At 34.6% G+C, this 18,396-nt stretch overlaps 1 protein-coding gene across 8 annotated transcripts in view; it reads left to right on the top strand.

The window, feature by feature from the left end:
• The window catches only part of DLG2 (discs large MAGUK scaffold protein 2), a 1,731,178-nt gene that overhangs the window by 8,385 nt on the left and 1,704,397 nt on the right, over positions 1-18,396 (top strand). For 7 of the 8 annotated variants that reach the window (XM_045509092.2, XM_045509086.2, XM_074372765.1 and 4 more), the window contains exon 2: positions 6,628-6,759. The exons of the other annotated variant lie outside the window; for it this stretch is intronic. In XM_045509092.2, coding sequence (XP_045365048.1) covers positions 6,628-6,759 — 132 coding nt within the window. The remainder of the gene's footprint in view (positions 1-6,627; positions 6,760-18,396) is intronic. 8 annotated transcript variants of the gene reach the window in all.

Below are 18,396 nucleotides of genomic sequence, written 5' to 3'. Positions count from 1 at the left end.
AGGAAAGTGCTACACAAATGCTTATCATCAGGTTTTTTTTTTTTTTTTTTTTTTTTTTGGTCCAAGGAAGAGGAAAGTTATGTTTAGAGTCTCCTTCCATCAGTTGTCTGGGTCCAGCATCCTGGGCAGCTTCTGGAGTAAGCATGGCCAGATATGGCAAGTACACATCTGCTTACAGACAGGAAATGCCATATTGTGCTTTTTTATAGGTTATGATAATGTTTCTTATGAGTATTTCTTCTCTTTCAGTGACGCTAAAGTAATTTGTAAAACATCCAATGTTTACAAAATAATTGCAGTCTTTAGATCTGCTGTAAGTCTAGCCAGGCATTTTCCCCACAACTTTAATTACAAGTTCTATCTATTTTTTCGTTTTATTTTTCTAGTTTGTTAAAACTGGAACAAAGCGTATTTCAGTATTCAGCTGAAGATGCAATTTGCTATCTTCTTTCTATTTATTACTATTAAACCTTACATTTTTCCCATTGTTCTCTTCAACAATGCTATAGACTATCTGAAAGCATGGCTTATTTAAAAGGTAGTAATATAAATCTACCATTTTATACTAATATCCTTTTTGTGTTAATAGGGAAAATATCCTTATCAACAGGTGTTTGTTGAAGTATAATTTTAAAAAAGGGTTTTTTTTGGGGGGGGAAGGGGATAAAGTATAATTGCTAGGGATAATTACAGAAAAGAGAAACACTGTGATCCTTTCCCAATAAATTAAATTTCAGTATGGCATAATACTTAAAAGTACGGGCTTTGGTGCCAGATAGACCATGGTTTGTATCCTGGTTCCAGCACTTACTGGTGTGTAATCTTGGGCAAGTTACTTCATTTCTCTCAGTTTAAGTTTCCTCATTTGCAAAAATGCTTATCTTCATTAAAAAATCTTCCATGGCTCATTATTCCTCCTTAGGTAAAGACCAAACTTAACATTGGTCTATATTGACATTAACTTACCTCTTTGCTCCCACGGCACCAGGTACCTCATCATAGCATGATTATACTCTATTTTAATGTTTTACTTTGTTTAAATTTTCTATTATCTTTCAGACAAAAAATTCTGAGAGGCTAGAATATTATCTATCTTGTTCAATGTTGAGTTCCCAATGTCTAGAGCATAGTATGATAAATATTTGATTATTGAATGAAAGAATATATTACCCCTATCTGGTGGACTTTTAAAGGTAGGGCCATTTTGATATATGTTGTAAATATAATTTTCATATGAATAAACACATGTAAAATTAGAGAGTCAACATATAACCCTAGATTCTAAAATTCAGTGATAAAATTATGTGTGGTTGGTCAAGTTTTTTTTTTTTTTTTAATAGAAATATGCTCAACTCTGTTTCTGGAGGATTAATGGTAGAATTGTGGAGACAACACTATACTTGGAATCAAAAGCTTTAGGATTAAGCTCCAGATTTGTTATTTAGTAGCTCTGTGATCTTGGACAAGCCACTGTGAATTTCAGTTTCATATATAATAGGCATAATATGACTTCTAAGTGGTGGGAATCAGGTCAAATAATGCATGTAAAAAAGTTCTTTCAAAACTCTAAAGATGTTACATAAATTTATGTAAAGAATTTTCAATATTCTAACTGGTCTGTGTATTTAGTTTACCCTTTACTATATTTTGATCTTAATTTTCTTAACAATACCATCATGCATCCTATAATTCTTTTCTGTTTTAGTTGTGGCAAATAATTTTATGTGTTATCCTTTCCCTCTTTCTAAAAGTTCACTTATTAGCACCATTGCCGTTTGCTGTTTCAAATTTAAAGTACCTGTCCCAAATTATTTTTAACTTTTTGGTAATGTGATTCTTAAACCAAATACAGAGAAGAGTTGAACCTTAAATTAACAGACACATGATTACCTACAATTCTAATTATGTAACATTCACTGTATCCTTTGGATTGCATATTTCATGCAAAAATTTTTTATTTAAAAAAATGATTTCCCTCTTGTTTCTTCCTATACTTGCCTTCAGGTAATTCAAATTTAGTTTCATTCTTTCAGTAGATTCGGTAGTTATATGAAGATAGATTTCCTTTAACAAAATAGGAAAATTGAGGCCTTTATATTGGCAATTCAGGTAAAAATTCCTCCCTTATACCTGGTTACTTGTATGGCAATTAAAGCATTAGTCCTGACTTACTTGGATAATTATCTCAACCTTCCACTTTATTCAACTAGTCAGCATTTGGCTAGGGATTTTTGACTTGTCCAACAAGATCTTTGTCATCTTACCCTTTTTTTTTTCTCAATCTATCATCTTTGCATAAGTATCTAGTTTTAGATTACCTTCCTACTCATGCTTTCATTAATCAGAAATAAGAATTTAAGTAGAGAGTGAGAAAGGCCAGAATGGAATTGACACCAGGTGGTGATCATTATCATAATCAAAAGAAACCTAAAAGGGCAGCTACAATTCCAGCATGAGATGATGGTATGCAAAAGCCTAAGTTGTCTATGAGAGACCTGACCGTATTTGACCAATTGTTTTTTTTGTTACATTCTAGTATCTTGTTTTGTATGTCAGATTTTTCTTATACAGAGATGAGAGGCATAATAAGCTCTGCTGGTTTAGAGAATATCTAGATGCTTTGAGTGAATACAGTGTCTTCCCTGGGTAGTTGATAAATATATGTTAAATGAATTAATGAAAGTCCCCTTACCTAGCAAATTATATTTGTGAATGTGACTATGGGAATGATTTTGATACATTTTTGAGAATTACCTTTCACAGGAATAAAAGCTCAGAATGAGTGAATACCTACAAAAATGTCACAAAAGTAAAAAAGAGCTTGAAAAGTATAATCGTATAGAAAAGAAAAAAAAAAAAAGATGCCTGGTACTTAGATTTTTGAAGAAGTATCTGTTTAACAAATGAAAGCTTTAGCACTAGCAAAGCTTTAGTCTTGTAGCTTGCAGCACTAGGGATAATTAGATAACTAGAGCCCAGAGATACATATAAGAACTGAGGGAGGTATACTGTAATTATGATATTGTTGATTATTTACATTAGTGGTTAGGAATGGGTTAGAAACTGAGGTATAGTAAGCCACTCTCATCTCAGGGAAACTACTGATTGTTTAATTACTGACAAAATGAGGATTGAAATATTTGTCCCTGATTCAAAGAGTTGTTGAAAATATTAGGTAAAGTATAAAAGTGTTTTAAAAATTCAAGTTTTATACAAATGTGCTAGTATATGTTTATGCCACCATCTTTTGTTAATATGCCTTATTTTACAATTGGAGAGGGCTCCCTATGCATCCACATTCATTTTTATATTTCTGTCCTTAGATGAAAAAGAACTAATTATACAATGTCCCTCTCCATTCATTACTGTTTATTGAAATTCTCCCTTCTTTCAAGGGAGTGAGATTGAAGTTTGCTATATTATGTAGGAGTATGAGAGAAGGCCTCATTGATACGGTGACATGTAAGCAGAGATGTAAAAGAAATGAAGGAGTCAGCTTTACAGTTATTTGAAGGAAGAATGTTTAGGCAGAATAGCAAGTGTAGAGGCCCTGTGGTAGGAAGTTTCTTGGTGTATTTGAGGAAGAGCAGAGACCACTGTGGTTGGAGTAGAGCAGAAGGAGAGGTACCAGAACTGAAATTGGGAGAGGTAGGCTTTTGCTGAGTGAGATGGGAAGTCATTGGAGGGCTTGAGTTAAGGAGTGATCCAATCTGACTTGTGACTTAAAAAGATCTTTCTGGCTGCTGTGTTTAGAAAAGGAGGGCAAAAGTGACATCATGTGGACTTGTAAGAGGTTATTGCAATAATGCAGGGAATAAATGATGGTAGCCTGGACCAGGATGATAGCCCTGGAGGTGATGAGATGTGATAGGATTCTGTACGTAATTTGATGTGAGAGCCAACAGGATTTACTGATGGATTAGATGTAGAGGATTAGAAAAGAATGAATGATGACTCCACGGATTTTGACCTGAACAATTGGAAGGATGAGAGATGGAGAACATTGCAGGAGAAGCAGGTTGAGGATAGTGGATAAGATCTGGAGTTCATTTTGATAAGTTTGATGCACGTTTTCTTTTTAACTTGGAGAACTACTTGTTAAACATTTACCAGCATACGGCTGCTTGGAAGCCTAGTGAAGAAATTGTTTCAGGAGTGCAGAAGTATCAAATGCTGCTGATGGGTCCAGTGAGATGACTGAGAATTGACCACTGGATTTAGTAATATGGAGATAATAGGTAACCTTGACAGGAGCTGTTTTAGTGGAATTACTGGAAAGGAAAAGTCTGATTAGGATAGTCTCAAGAGAGAGTGAAAGGAAAGGAAGTGGAGACAATATAAGTATTTCAAGAAGTTTTCCTGTGGAGGGGAACAGAGAAATGGGAAATACAGTTAGTCAAAGAGGAATGAAGGGTAAAGGAAAGTTTTAAAAAATCACTGATTTTACACTTCATTTGTATGCTGAAGCAAGTGATTGAATGGAGAGGAAAGCAATTGATGGTGAAGCAATGTCCTTGATTAGGTAAAAGAGAATAAGCTCAGGTGCTCCAAGAGAGGAACTGGCTTTTGAGAGCAGCACAGATATTTTATCCATAGTAACAGAAGGGAAGGCAGAATATAGGGGTGCAGTTACAGGTAAGTCAGTAGATGTTATGTTAGGAGCTTGTGGGAGTTTTCTTCTGATTTTCTGTGAACTTGATTGAAAGCATGATCATCAGCTGAGAATGGCTATGGGGGAGAGGAATTGAAGGTTCAGGAGAAAGATATGAAATAATAAATATGAATTTTTGTTATTATAATTGATATTTAATATGTGAAAGTGGTAGATTTGAAGGGGGGAGAGGCTTTTACAATTAAAGGCAATTAATTGTCATTGCGGTAATCATTTCACAGTGTATATTTATATCAGAACTTCCTGTTGTACACCTTAAATTTATACAGCTTTTATTTGTCAGCCATTTGTCAATAAAGCTTGAAGAAAAAGAATGAATTTTAAAGCAGGGAAATTTTGTTGAAGATCTATCATGTGATTTGAAAATACAAGGTCACAAGAGAAGAGCTCTGGTCAGGTGGAGAAGTGCCAGAAATACCAAAAGAGACTTTTGAAGGAAGTAACATTGGCTCAAAGTAAAACTCTTACTGATGACAGAGTCTGGACACAGGATGCAACTGTGGAAAACCAATGATAATTCCAATCAGCTTTCACCCCAAGTGATACCCATAGGAAACTTTTTTAATAATGTGCCATGTATGTGAAAAATTTGCATAATATTAGTTCTTCAGACAGGAACTCCTCAAAGGGAGAACAAATTAAAATACATAAATACTAAAGCCAGGAGAATTACCAGTGTAATATTTAAGACTCTGGTCTGAGCTTTGGCTGTTGCCATTTTCTTCAGAAGCTTTCTAAACATAAAGCAGTTGTTCACTGGTTAAAATGAGTCTTGCCTTTTCTTTTAAGTTACTGTATTTAATATTCTTTGTGTACATAAATATTATTAGTTAAAAATGTATGACTTGACATTCTCCAAATAGATCTACATACTGGAACAACAAAATGGAATCTTCTCGCTTCGAAAAAAATTTTTTTCACTTACTGCACGTAAAGACACTGTCACTTTAGGAAACTTTTCAAAGATATTTTGTTTTGTGGGGGATGAAGACATGTATTCAAGAAGCTATAATATAACAGTATGTATTAAGAATGCCTATAGTACTTGTGGAGACAGAATGGTTTAGAAGAACGGTGACAGTGATTAGTTTTAACTGTCGATGACATCTTTATGAAACAGAGAACATTTGAATTAGGTATAGATTAAGGAAAGGTAGATTTTCTTTTGACTTGTTGATTGCTTTCTATGCACTAGACATTGTACTGATAGTGTATAATTTAATCCTACTACCTGTAGGAGGAAACTGTAGCTCAGAGAGGTTAAGTAACTTGTTGAAGGTCACACACAGCCAGTAAGTAGGTTTCAGATCCAGATCTATCTGACAACAAACCCTTTGTAATATAGCATACTCATTCAAGGGAGAGAGAGTGGTATAGGGGAGGATATTCCAATACAGGGAGCAGTAGGAATAAAGAAAAGTACCCAGGTGAGAAAAAGTACAGAAACTGTGTATGTGTCTTCAGAAATGGAGAAGGAGAAAGGGAGTAATCGAGTGTGACTTGGGCACTGCATGTGTATGTGGAGGGGGTGGAATAATATACCATGGGAAATAAGGTTGAAAATTTAGGTTGTAGGCAGATCATGGGGAAGGTGCCTCACCAGTTACATTAAGGAATCTGGACATTATTTTGTAGGAGGCCATCAATTTTAAGACTTTTTTTGACAAGAGACTCATCTACTATGTAAATATCAATTGGCCAGCATTGCATTCAGGACCTTTGTTTTGTTTCATAGTTGCAGATTCTTTTGGGAGACAACACGATAGAAATACATGGGTTCTTAAAATTAAGAGTTCATTTTAATTATCAATTTTAATGGTAGTTTATGGAATTCATGATTATTTTATTAAATTATCTTGTGTTATAAAATTAGGAATACAACTATAATATAGTTTAATGTTAGCTTACTTTTTTTCTAAGACCATAAGATAGAATTTTAAAATCATGTTTTCCAGACACTGACCGAGCTTTGTCACTTTTGGAAGAATACTGCAAAAAATTAAGGAAACCAGAGGAGCAGCAGTTGAAAAACGCTGTTAAAAAGGTGATGGGTATCTTTCAGAGCAGTTTATTCCAAGCTTTGCTAGGTATGTATTAAAAATTGCTTATTATCTTTATGGTCAGAATTGGGCTTAATAGTTTAAAATAATGTGGTCAAAGAACCTGAAGTTAAATTTAAAAGTGAAATAATTTTCCTTAATAATAGAAGAAAAGCTTTTTTGTTTGTTTGTTTCATTTTCTTATTTAAGGTTATCCTAAAAAAGAATTGCTCTAAAATAGAAATAAAATGTAGGTTATTAAAAATATAAAAATTGAAAGAATGTTTGTCATAGGAAGACAAGTTTACACAGCAAAAAAAACCCACAGTAGTTTACTGCAAAAAAAATGATTAAGGACAAATATGCTAGAGAAGAAAGTTGTTTTCTTCTTGAAAAGGACTAGTCTAACACAAAAAGTTAGTGGGTCACATTCTACTCAAAATCACATTTCTAGTTTTACTCTTTCCTTAAGAGAAAAATTAAAACACTTTTCATCTTTTTTGCTTCTCTTAAGAAATTTCATGATTCAAATTGGAAAGTTTATCGATGAAAATCTCAATGCCTTGTCAGTTTTTCATGAATCTCATTATGTAATATTTGACATTATGCTTATTCTTGAATTTATTAAAGACTGAAGAAAATCAACGATATGTTTTATTTATGTATACTTTTATACATATATTTTGCATTTATGCAGATAATTTTTAAGCCTTTTTTTCATATTTTAAGAGTTAAACCAGCAAAAGATATAAACAAACACCTCTCCTCAAGAAAAACAAACAACTAAACTATTACAAAACCCCCCACTCAATTGTACTATAGATTTTAGTGGATTTACACTGTACATTTTAAAGAAGTAATTGAATCTACCATTCTTATTACCAGGTCTGATAGTTATTGATATAAAAACTGAAAATGTGACTTTATCAGGATTAACTTTGAAGATATTTTATCTGTGTTTTTTTTTGTAATAAATGTCTACACTTATTGACAAAACTACAGCTTTATGGTTTGAATATAATTTTTAAAAACCATTAAATTTTGAAAAATTGAAAACCAATCTATTGAGTAAAATAGAAGTAAAAAACTTTATAGGATTACTTTTTTGCCTGTGGATTAATTTTTAAAATATTCTTTTATGGCTGGTAAGAATTAATGACACAAATAACTATAATCATCTTAGTGGGTATTAAATGAAAACAACTCCAAATGGAGTCTTAGAGAATTTAAATAAACCCTGTCATTAGAGAATAGTATTTTAGAGAACATTTTTAAGCAATAAATTTCTCAGTGAAAAATTAAGTTTTATCTAGTTGATAATTAGTAAAGGCTATTAACTGAATTGAATGGCAATGCCTCTAAATAGATTTGTATGGTGTGCTTAGTTAAGATTGGCTAAGTCTTTTGAGAGTTGTTTCTGAGGACTTGATTTAGGAAGAATATTGTTCAATGCTTTAGATAATTCTACTGTACTTTGGTAATGTAACCACTTGGTAATGCGACATCATTACATGGGGAATAAAAGGACAAATGAAAGACAAAGAATTGTATTTTGCCATTGTTTTGAGTGAGTGATAAATATCTTGGCAAAAAGCCTGTAGTATATAGTTGGAATTTCTCTAATAAAATGAGAGGCAACAATAATCTGTAAAAAGCTGTTACATAAGTAATCCTGATGTCCAGCTTTGAGTGGGTGGATTTGCTTTGGCTGGTCTTTTAAGTCATTTTGGGATAAACCAGAGTGCAAAGACTGGAGCAATGCTGTACAGTGAAACATAATTTTCTACTGCGTTCTATGGGTTGCTAAATACTGATTACTAGGTTACTATTGAATGTTTGAGTGGTCTCACTGTGCATTTTTTAAGGACACAAAAGAAAAACTATGTAGCCCTGTGCATCCTGAAGGAGATTATATCTTTATAAATGAAGAAGTAGAGAACCATTGATAAATAGGGCATTATTTATGCTTTATAATTTCCTTTCTGTTTGAACCAACTTCCCTCCCCTTCTTTTTTGTTACAAGTAATGGAAGATAGTACCCTTCTCCCATTATTCTGATGTTCAGATAGCCAGTACGCTGAAATAATACCTTGCATGGATCGCAACTGAAGAAATAGAAGGGAATCATAGTGCAGAAACCCAACACAAGTGGATAATAAAATAAAATACTATTATTGCAGAATAGGCTGTAATATTGACAAGTGATCAGAAAACCACTCCTTCTCTCTACAGATGAAGGGCATCACTTTGGAAATGAATACTACCCTCCTTTTGTGGTCCTTCATCATAAACTTTAAAAAAAACCCTCAAACACTAGTATATCTTAGATGGTATAATCCTTGAAGACAGAAATCTGTCTCTATAAGTTTGACTGCTATTATAGTGCATGAAAGCATTTTATAAATGGGTTCTGTGATAATAGGGTGGAGCTTAATAGCAAATGTATTTTTTTTTATTTTTAAAATGTAACTTTATGTGATTAACATAGTTTGTACTCATTATGGAGATTAAAAAAATAACGTAAAAAAGTAAAATCCAATGATAAAATGGATTGCTCTTAGAATAAATAGAATATATGATAAACATGGAGAATGAACTGTTTAACTTTCTTCCATCTTGCTTCTAGATTCCCTGTATTCTTTGTTTTGATTTTCCATTTACCAATAACTGAAAGTGTAAAAAGACACCATAACTTTTAAAAAGTTAGTAATTAGTGTTCATTAATGTACCAAAAAAAGAAAAATGCCTAAAACAGCAAAGCTGCACATTTAGATGTTAGGCTTAGGGTGACATCTTGTGGTAATACTAAGAAACATATTTTGTCCAATAGATAATTACAGTTTTATGATGATTTCATTGTTAACACTTTATAAAATTTGAATATAAGCGAACTGGAATTCCATGATATTTTACAAACTAATTTAGATCTCTTTCATTTAGTATAGCTAAAACATTCACATTTTCAAGTCACTCTGTTAGGTCATTTATACTCTTTGTTTAGGGGATGAAGGAGCAAGATGGAATTTTAAAACTTATTTTTATATTTCTCTTCCAGATCTACTTTGAAAATTTAAACATCTATATTGCCACCATAATTATTTGTAAAAACTATTTTAATAGTATGATGAGGTAGTTCATTTGTGGATATGTATCAGAAAAGTTCTTTGCTTTTATACCTTATTGAAAATTGCCTTGCTCTATATTCATTACTTTTATGTCCAAGAATGGACAGAACGATGTATGTATATTTATCAGGTTCTAACCCCTTCGAAAATCATGTTAATCTTGTTTATCTAATTTTATTTCCTCTTATTTTACTGCAGTGTTTGAGGGGGAATTTTTGGGAAAGATTTAGAAGAGAATGGGCAGTAAAGTGATAGTTTCCTCAAAACCCTGCCAGTAGAAACATCTTAGAAAAGTGCTTATCCTGTTTTATGGAGGCTTGCATTGTTGCTGGTAGATGTAACCGGTGTCCAGGTTCTTTTCCTGTCCCAGAAAGAATACAGAGACAAGACACGGAGGTTAAGAAAGTAAAGTGGGGATTTATTAAGGAATAGAAAGTACACTCTCAAGGGCAGGCTCAGGTGAGCGGCTGCCCCGAGTTTCTTTGGCAAGTTGGTTACATAGGATGTAAAAATGAATGGGCGGAATATTCATTAGAGACGGAAGGGTCTGGGGTCATATTCTCTGATTTTCATCCCAAATCCACCTTCCCAAACAGAGGAGGGATTTTTGTCCTTATTTAGTCTGGATCAGAAGTGTCATGGCTGGTGCATGATGGGTACTTCTACTCTGCAAGGCTAATTTTATTGAAATGAGGGCATAATCTGCAAGAGGTTTTATTTGGACCATGGAGATTCCTGCCTTTTCCCACCTTTCTTTGTCGGCATCCAGGGCACTTGTCATCCCCAAATTTGTGACTGCTTATCCACACAGAGGTTCCTGCTTTTCTTTCTCTGCCCAGGGACTCCTGATGCTTACCTGATAGATGGTTTCCTGCATTTGGTCTGTGCCCATCCTTTCTGCCCAATTCCTTCCATTTTGCTTGTGTCCCTCTTTCTCTGCTCATATCTAGCTATTTGCCTGCTCTAACAGCATGTCAAACTTTGTGTTAGAGTGGAATACTTTTCATTTCTGTAAACCTTAACATAGAACATTATGGATACTTGAAATTACTAGCAATAGAGGTGATACAGTAGATACACTACATGTTGGGATCTATCACCTCCTTGTTAAAGCCTTCTACCATGTCCCTACCTGTTAGCAGCTTTAATCAGCCCTTTGATTATGTCTCTTAGCATTTTGTTCATATTACTCTAAAGTACTTATTACATTGCCTTGTTACAAGTTGGATAAATTGCTGCCCTCCCAATAGACTGTGATATATCTAGTTAATATTTGTACCCCCAGTATGTGAACCTTTAATAATAATAGGGCTTCAATAAAATTTATGTATTCATTCAGCAGTTATTTAAAAAAATACCTGTTATGTGTTATACATTGTGCTAGGCAGTAGGGATACAACAGTAAACTATAGAGGAGAGGGTAATCCTTGCCCCTATGGATGAGAGAAATCAAATGGGGAAAAGAGACATTAGGTATGCAATTAGTTATTTAAATATAATGGTGAAGTACTACAAAATCATTCTGTTTAATAAGAGTTTTTATCACATTTTAGTTTGAGTAAAAAACCCTACATACTTTCCCAGTATAGTAATTCTAATATAATATTTTATTTCAAAATGATATCTGTTTGGAAACATCATGATGATTTTGGTCTTAATTATTGTTTGTAGTGTATGATTTTTTTCCCCGAGCATAAGAAAGTTGAAGAATTCTTTTATAGATTATAGTGACATGGTTATGTAAATTTGGAACACCTTGGATCCAGTCCTCTAAAGCAGAGGTTCTCAAAGTGTGGTTCTTGAACCAGCAGAATCAGCATCACTTGGGAACTGAATGAGAAAATCTGGAAGCAGGGTTCAGCAAATAGTGTTTTAATAAGCTTTCCAGGTGGTTCTGAGGCATGCTGAAGTTTGTGAATGTGTGTTCGAAAAGGTTAGATATTTGGCCAATCAGGGAAAATAATATAGTATATGAACAGCATTAATAAATTTGGGAAAATATGACAGAGGCACTTCTTCATTCTTGGGTTTTTATTAAGATTTGATTTCATCTTTAACAAATATAATGAGCCATTATCATTCTGGAATATATCTTGAGTACTTTGAGGATCCATAAATTAATGAATATCATTTTGGCATCTAATTTTCTTTTTAAAGTGCAATAGTATATCTAAAATATTTAAGTGGTTTTTTATTCCTTCTACTTATGGAACTATGGATAGAGAACAGTAGCTATGCTACACTGAGATGCTCCTGTTAGCACGTGCAAGGCTCACTAACTATGTAATTTCTTGCTACCACTCAAAATCTCAACGCATGTGCTCCTGTGGAACAGTTAAATTTCTGCATGTCGTAGACCTTCAAATAAGTCTTAACAGGTCAAAGCAGTGAATGTAAGATTCTTAAATACTAAGGTCTACTATTCCTACTTACTTGTTTACAATACCTGTTTAAATAAAAAGAATGCAGGTGTTTCAGTTATTGCAAATGAGTAATTAATAGTGAAGTATTTATGAAGTGTTTTCCATATTTATATGGACATATGCAGATGTTAAAAATTAAATCCCTACCCTTAAGGAGGTTAAAGTCAATTGGGAAAATAATGTTCACATACCTACGAACAAGTACAAGATAGTATATAATCAAGGACTAAATTCTGGAGCCTAGACCAGAGTGTTATAGGAGTTGAGAGAAGCGTGAGATCATTATTGATTGATGTTGCTAGGGAAGCTATTATATAAAATGTAAACTTGAGCTGGGTCTTGTCAATGATAGGACTTGGGTAAGAAGAAAGGCTAGAGAAGGATTTTTTTCCATCTACCCATCCATCCATCTATCCATTTATCCATTTGTTCATTCAAAAGTTATTTATTGAATACTGGGCCAGGCACTATGATGGACACTGGAGAGACAAACATTAGACAAAATATATGAATAGTTTATATTTACAATTTTGCTAAATGCTACAATGGAGAAGTAGAGTATGCTATGAGTGAGAGAATTAACCTTAGCAGTGGAATCATGGAAAGGTTTCTTAGGGAAGTGGTGTTTGAGGTGATGAAAATTAAACAGATTCATAGAGGTCAGAAGGAGAGTAAGGAAATGGGTGTAACTAAAACAGGGCTTCAAAAGTGTCCTTGATATTTATGCTTTTAAAATGTTCTCTAGTAGTTGACTAAGGCATCACATTAGACTCACATCTCTTCCAAAGACTTGTTTAAATTTGAGGGTATACTTGAGAAACAAAAGTGGTAAGCCATAAAATGTGGCCTGAACAGTCTTGATAATTCCCTTTGTTAAACTGCCAGATACTAAGTGTGATTGGATGTGTGTTTCATGACAAGCAGGATCAAGTATTTCTTACGTTAAATTTGACGCTTTAGGTTGAAGATTTTATGCCATTCTTGGCTCTGGACTTTGTATATTTGCTGCAGGATTTATGTCACCAGATGGCACCATTTAACTAAATTTATGTACTTCAGGTGCTTATAAGGCTAGTTGTTTTAAAATGAAGGATGTTTTTATTTGTGCTATAACTGAAATAGGAAAAAATCAATCTCTTTCGATAGCGTATGAGACTTCTTTACACAGTAAGGTAATGAAGCCCCCAGGGTTCGTTGGGAGCATGAAAGGATCTGGTAGTTTCTGCTAAGTACATAATAAATGAAAATTTGGGGATGATCACTATCACTGATACATGGTAGCTGGCACAAAAGCAGAACGCAATAGGCTTCACCATAACCAGCATAGTAATATTATGAGTATTTTAGCCTTACATTTAACTTTAATATGTAGGAAGCTGATATACATAATGACAAAAATATAGAGAATATTCTCAAAGATTATTTTAGGAATAAGCCTTTTCAAGATATCTTGAAATATGGAAATAATACATTAAAATTTTGTCAGTAATGTATATGTTCTAGTGAACTGTAGAGCTAATACAATTAATAGAACATGATATAGATTTCTTTCATAGTATAAACATGTATCCAAAGGAAATGAAATTTATTTCTTGGTTAAAAACTTCCTTAATACTTTCCCTGCTGGTGAGCAGAATTCGTTACTTTCTCTCTTACATCCCTATAGTATTTGTTCATATTTCTGCTGTAGCGTTTATTATGTTATCACTGTTAATTGATTACATATTGGTCTCCCTCAATAGACAGTGAACTTCTTGAATTCAGAGACTGGTTCTAATTTAGTGTATAGCACAGTGTCTGCCATGGCATAGTCCATTATTAAATTTCTTTCATTTGGAAGAGCATATTTTGAATGCCTATTACCTAAGAGACACTGTTAGGCTCTAGGCATATAGTGACAAGAGAGATGTGGGCCCTATTACGGAGCTTATGGTCTACCAAGGGAGACAGAGACAGACATTTAATAAGTACAACTGTGATAAGTACTTTGAAATAGTTATTTGAATCAAACAGGGCATTTTTACTTGCTTCTCCTTTGTTTGGAGTACCTTTTTTACCTAGATCTTTGCCTTACTTGTTCATCTCATCATTTAGGTCTCAGTGCCTCTAAAGTACCTTTCCAGCTCACTCCTCACCTCCATCTCACCAAGTCACATCTATCATATTACCTGTGAGAAATTTTGTTTATATGTTTTGTTGTATGGCTTTCTCCACTAGAATGTAAATTCCATAGGAGCAGCTATCATACCTGTTGTGTTCATTGCTGTATTTTTTATATTAGCTTAATGCCTAGAACATAATAACTGCTAAGTAAATATTTGTTAAATGGATGAATGAGTGCTGCTGTATGCCTGGGGCTGTGTTAGATTTAGGTTAGAAATGTATTCATTTGAAAGGAGGGGAGAGCTTAATAAGTAGGGTTTTATTTTTACTACATTATCCTTAGATAGGCAATTGCTGGCATTAGGTCAGCATCTCAGCAAAGTTCTGGCCAATGTCTCTACTGACTGGGAATTAGAACATGACCTCAAGAAGGAATGTAGGAATATAGAGCCCAAGGTGAGTGTTTTCAGCCAGGCAGAGCACCTGGAGCTTTGCATGAGCCGTAAGAATGGATCCCAGGTCCCACTAAACAGATTTCTGCATCAGAGGCTAGCAGTATGCCTCGTGAGCAAATGGTGAGGGACATTGCTCAAGGACCAGAGGAGCCAAAGGACAATTACAGATCCAGTGAACCCAACCCATTTCTACCCCCAAGACTATGATGGCAGATAAACCACATGTCTGCCCCCAGAATTGTCTACTTCTGTATAACCGGGCATTATTTTAGAGAGAGAGAAGCAGGAGGAGAGGGGTAGGCTCTGTGAAGTTTTATCGGAGAGAGACTTTATTGAATCAGACCACACTTTAAACTAGATTGAATGGCCACTTTTCCCAATTAGCCAGGGATTGAGAGATTCTGAAGCAGCTGGATATACACAGACACAGTGAAGAGCTATTCATTTTGTTTATCGCTGAGCCACTTACACCATGTGGTAGAAGTGTCTGGTGTAAGTTGTATGTGTGACCCTGCTATACTGAAGCATAGATCTCAGTGTTGGTTTTGACCTCTTCGTGCTCCTTTCAAATTTGGTATTGAATGTTGAAAAGCATTAACCATAAGAAGAATCAATAAAAAAAGAAATAGCCCACAAGTATCTCAGAGGAAAGGCTTCCCTTCCACTTGTTAGCTCTGGTTCCTGGCAAAAGACAGAAATGGTGGAGAATGAGGAGCATGGGTCTACTTTAGTTTGTTTACGTGAGTAATTCCTAAGAGTTGCTTATGAAAATATTTCTTGTCTACCTCATTTGTTGCCCAGAACTTCTTAGATTAGGTTAGGAATTTCAAACATTCCAATAATAACCTCCACATGCCTTACAGCATACATTTCCCTGGTTTCTAGTTTCTGAGTCCTGAGTTCTACCTTATATTCAGTTTCCAATTTGCTGTCAAAATAGTAAACTTTCATAAAACTATAAGATGAGAATTCTCTTTTCAGGACTGTATGTATGCAAATTGGGTCATCAAGTGTACCTCGAGCCACCAGACTCCAGTGGGCATGCTGATTCTTACAAAATGACTTCATCATGAATCCCTAAAAGTTTAAAGCATTTTTAAACACACGGAAACAAATTATACTGAATATTAAATAATGCATTCAGAAAAACCTTCAGCTTTGAAAATAAGCCATTTGAAAGTAAAGAATTACTTCAGAAATAAGCCTTGTTCTTCAGAAATAGTTGATGCAAGAGTTCTTTGAAGAAGGGTTTAAGAGCTCTTCAGTTGATCAAAATAGGACAATGATTATAAATATAAAGGTGACTTTCATATTTATTAGTTGAGGTAAATAATACCATTAACAAAAACTGTTTATTTTAGATGCAGGGCTCCATTTAGTAATTTTTCAGGATATATATTCACTTTCTCCTTGTTATTTTCCTCATACAAATCTAATTTTTTAAATTACATGTTTTTCTGGAAGTGGAGCCCCTGGAGATATGGAAAATTTAACATATTTAATAGGGCTCTCTGCAAGTACCAAACAAATTTTGATGCAGGATACTTCCACTTCCTGAGTTTGAGTATTTATAATTGTAACATGGAAGAGTTGGGCTAATGCAATGACTTTTATAGACGTGAATGATAGTATGGAGAGGAGTGGTGACTCAGCATATTGAATGAAGGATATAGGAAAATAGGCAGCAGTATTCTACATAATAACTTCATACTTTCAAATTTGAATTGTTGTCATTATTTTGGTTTTGTGAACAATCCAGTTCCCTGAATCAGTTCCTAGGTTTCCATTCCAGCAATAATCTCTTCCTTCACTATATCTCAGCCACCCACTCCTAAGTTTTACTCTGTATCTTATCCTTATTAATAACCACACCCCTCTAAAATCTCAGTTTTAAACAGCCTACTCTCTGACCACCACTCTTCACCTTCTGTTGATCCAATTCATTTCTATATTTCCCATGTCAGTCATTCTTTGATCCCATAAGCACTGCTAAATCATTGGCCCTACCCATTGTATTTTCATGATCTGTTAGCTACCATAAGTTTTCAGGTCTCTTTTTATAAAGCTTAAAATACATGATTCGTTGCTATCGTTAATCATTTGTACACATCTTCAGTTTCTTTGTTCTCTCCATCTGCTGGCAAAAACCAGCCTCTGGTTAAACTGATCTTTGTCTGCACCATTGCAGCTCAATGTAGCTGGAGAAATATACCCAACCTTGTTAATTTGTTACACTTTAAATTATGACCAAAAAGCCTATTATGTTTCCTCAGACAGTTCACTTTCTTGTTCCCAGGAGGAGCATTTCATACTGTTTTTTTATCCTCAGATGCAGTAATACCTCACTTTCCTCAACTTTGGCTTCTGATCTTCCTTCTTATTTTATTGAAACAATGAAAACAATCAGAAGAGAACATTATCTTTTCCCCACTTGATCTGCCTACCTACCTATATTTGTATCTATGTGTTCTGATTTTTCTTCTATTAAAGTGTATAAACTGCCTCTCCTTTTATCTAAGGCCAAATCCTCTTCTTGGATAGAGTATCAGAGTCCTAGAAGGTAACAGAAAGCCTTCTCAGAGAGAGTTTAATGAAGAATCTGTTTACAAAGAGATGGGTAGAATTAAGGGAATCAACTAGGGATAGAAGCACTTGGAAACTAGGAACTGTGGGAATCTTGAAGGAACAGGGAAAGCGTGTAAGCTGCTACTGTAATACAGATAGAGCTGTAATTGTTGGAAGGGCTACCTGACAGTAGCTATGGCTTGCTTTGCGAAGAAGATGGCCACTGCCAAGCCATGACCAAGCAAGGAGAGAGCTGGGTGAATAAACATCCCAACCCCTCTTTCCTCCCTTCCCGAGTCTTCTGCTGGTGCTTCTTATTAGTAGACCCCAATTGGAAGCTGGAGGACAAGGGAGTTGGATGACACAGTCTGTTAAGCTCAGCTTCCCAGGGCACAGAGCAGGGTGGATAAAAGAAGAAAGATGACCTGGAAGGGCAAATGGAGAAGATTCATGATAGGTTACGTCTCGATTTTTCCTTATTGACTCAAAGAATATGTTAGAAATTGTTCCTCCTCTCTTTTCAGTTATTTCTTACCTTCCTATTCAGTTATTCCTATTAGCACACAAACATCTCTTAAAAGGAGCATTTTAGAATAAGGGTTGGGTATGGACCCTGGAGCCAGATTGCCTGGGTTCATTTCCTGGCTCCTCTGCCACTTACTACTTGTGTGACTCTGGGCAGATTTGATAACCACTCTGTAAGTCAATTTCCCTGTCTGTAAAATGAGAGTGATAACAAAAATACCCACCTCATAGAGTTGTTGTGAGGATAAAAAAGTTAATATATATATTTTATTTTGAACAATGCCTGGCACGTGGTAAAAGTTACTGTTGTCATCTTCAAAATTTGTTCTCCTCATCTGTCATCTTCACCTTGTCTTCTGACTTATGTCTGTGTTTTGCCAATGGGAAGTACTAATAGTAGATCAGAAGTGGTGGAGGAGGGCAAGAATGGTGGGGATATTTATTCTGGCCCAGTTCCTTCTGGGCCATGATTTAGCAGTGACTACATTC

The sequence above is a fragment of the Camelus bactrianus genome, chromosome 10 (genome assembly GCF_048773025.1).
Source record: "Camelus bactrianus isolate YW-2024 breed Bactrian camel chromosome 10, ASM4877302v1, whole genome shotgun sequence".
NCBI lineage: Eukaryota > Metazoa > Chordata > Mammalia > Artiodactyla > Camelidae > Camelus > Camelus bactrianus.
The sequence above is the reverse complement of the archived record's forward strand: the minus strand, read 5'-3'. Positions and strand labels throughout refer to the sequence as shown.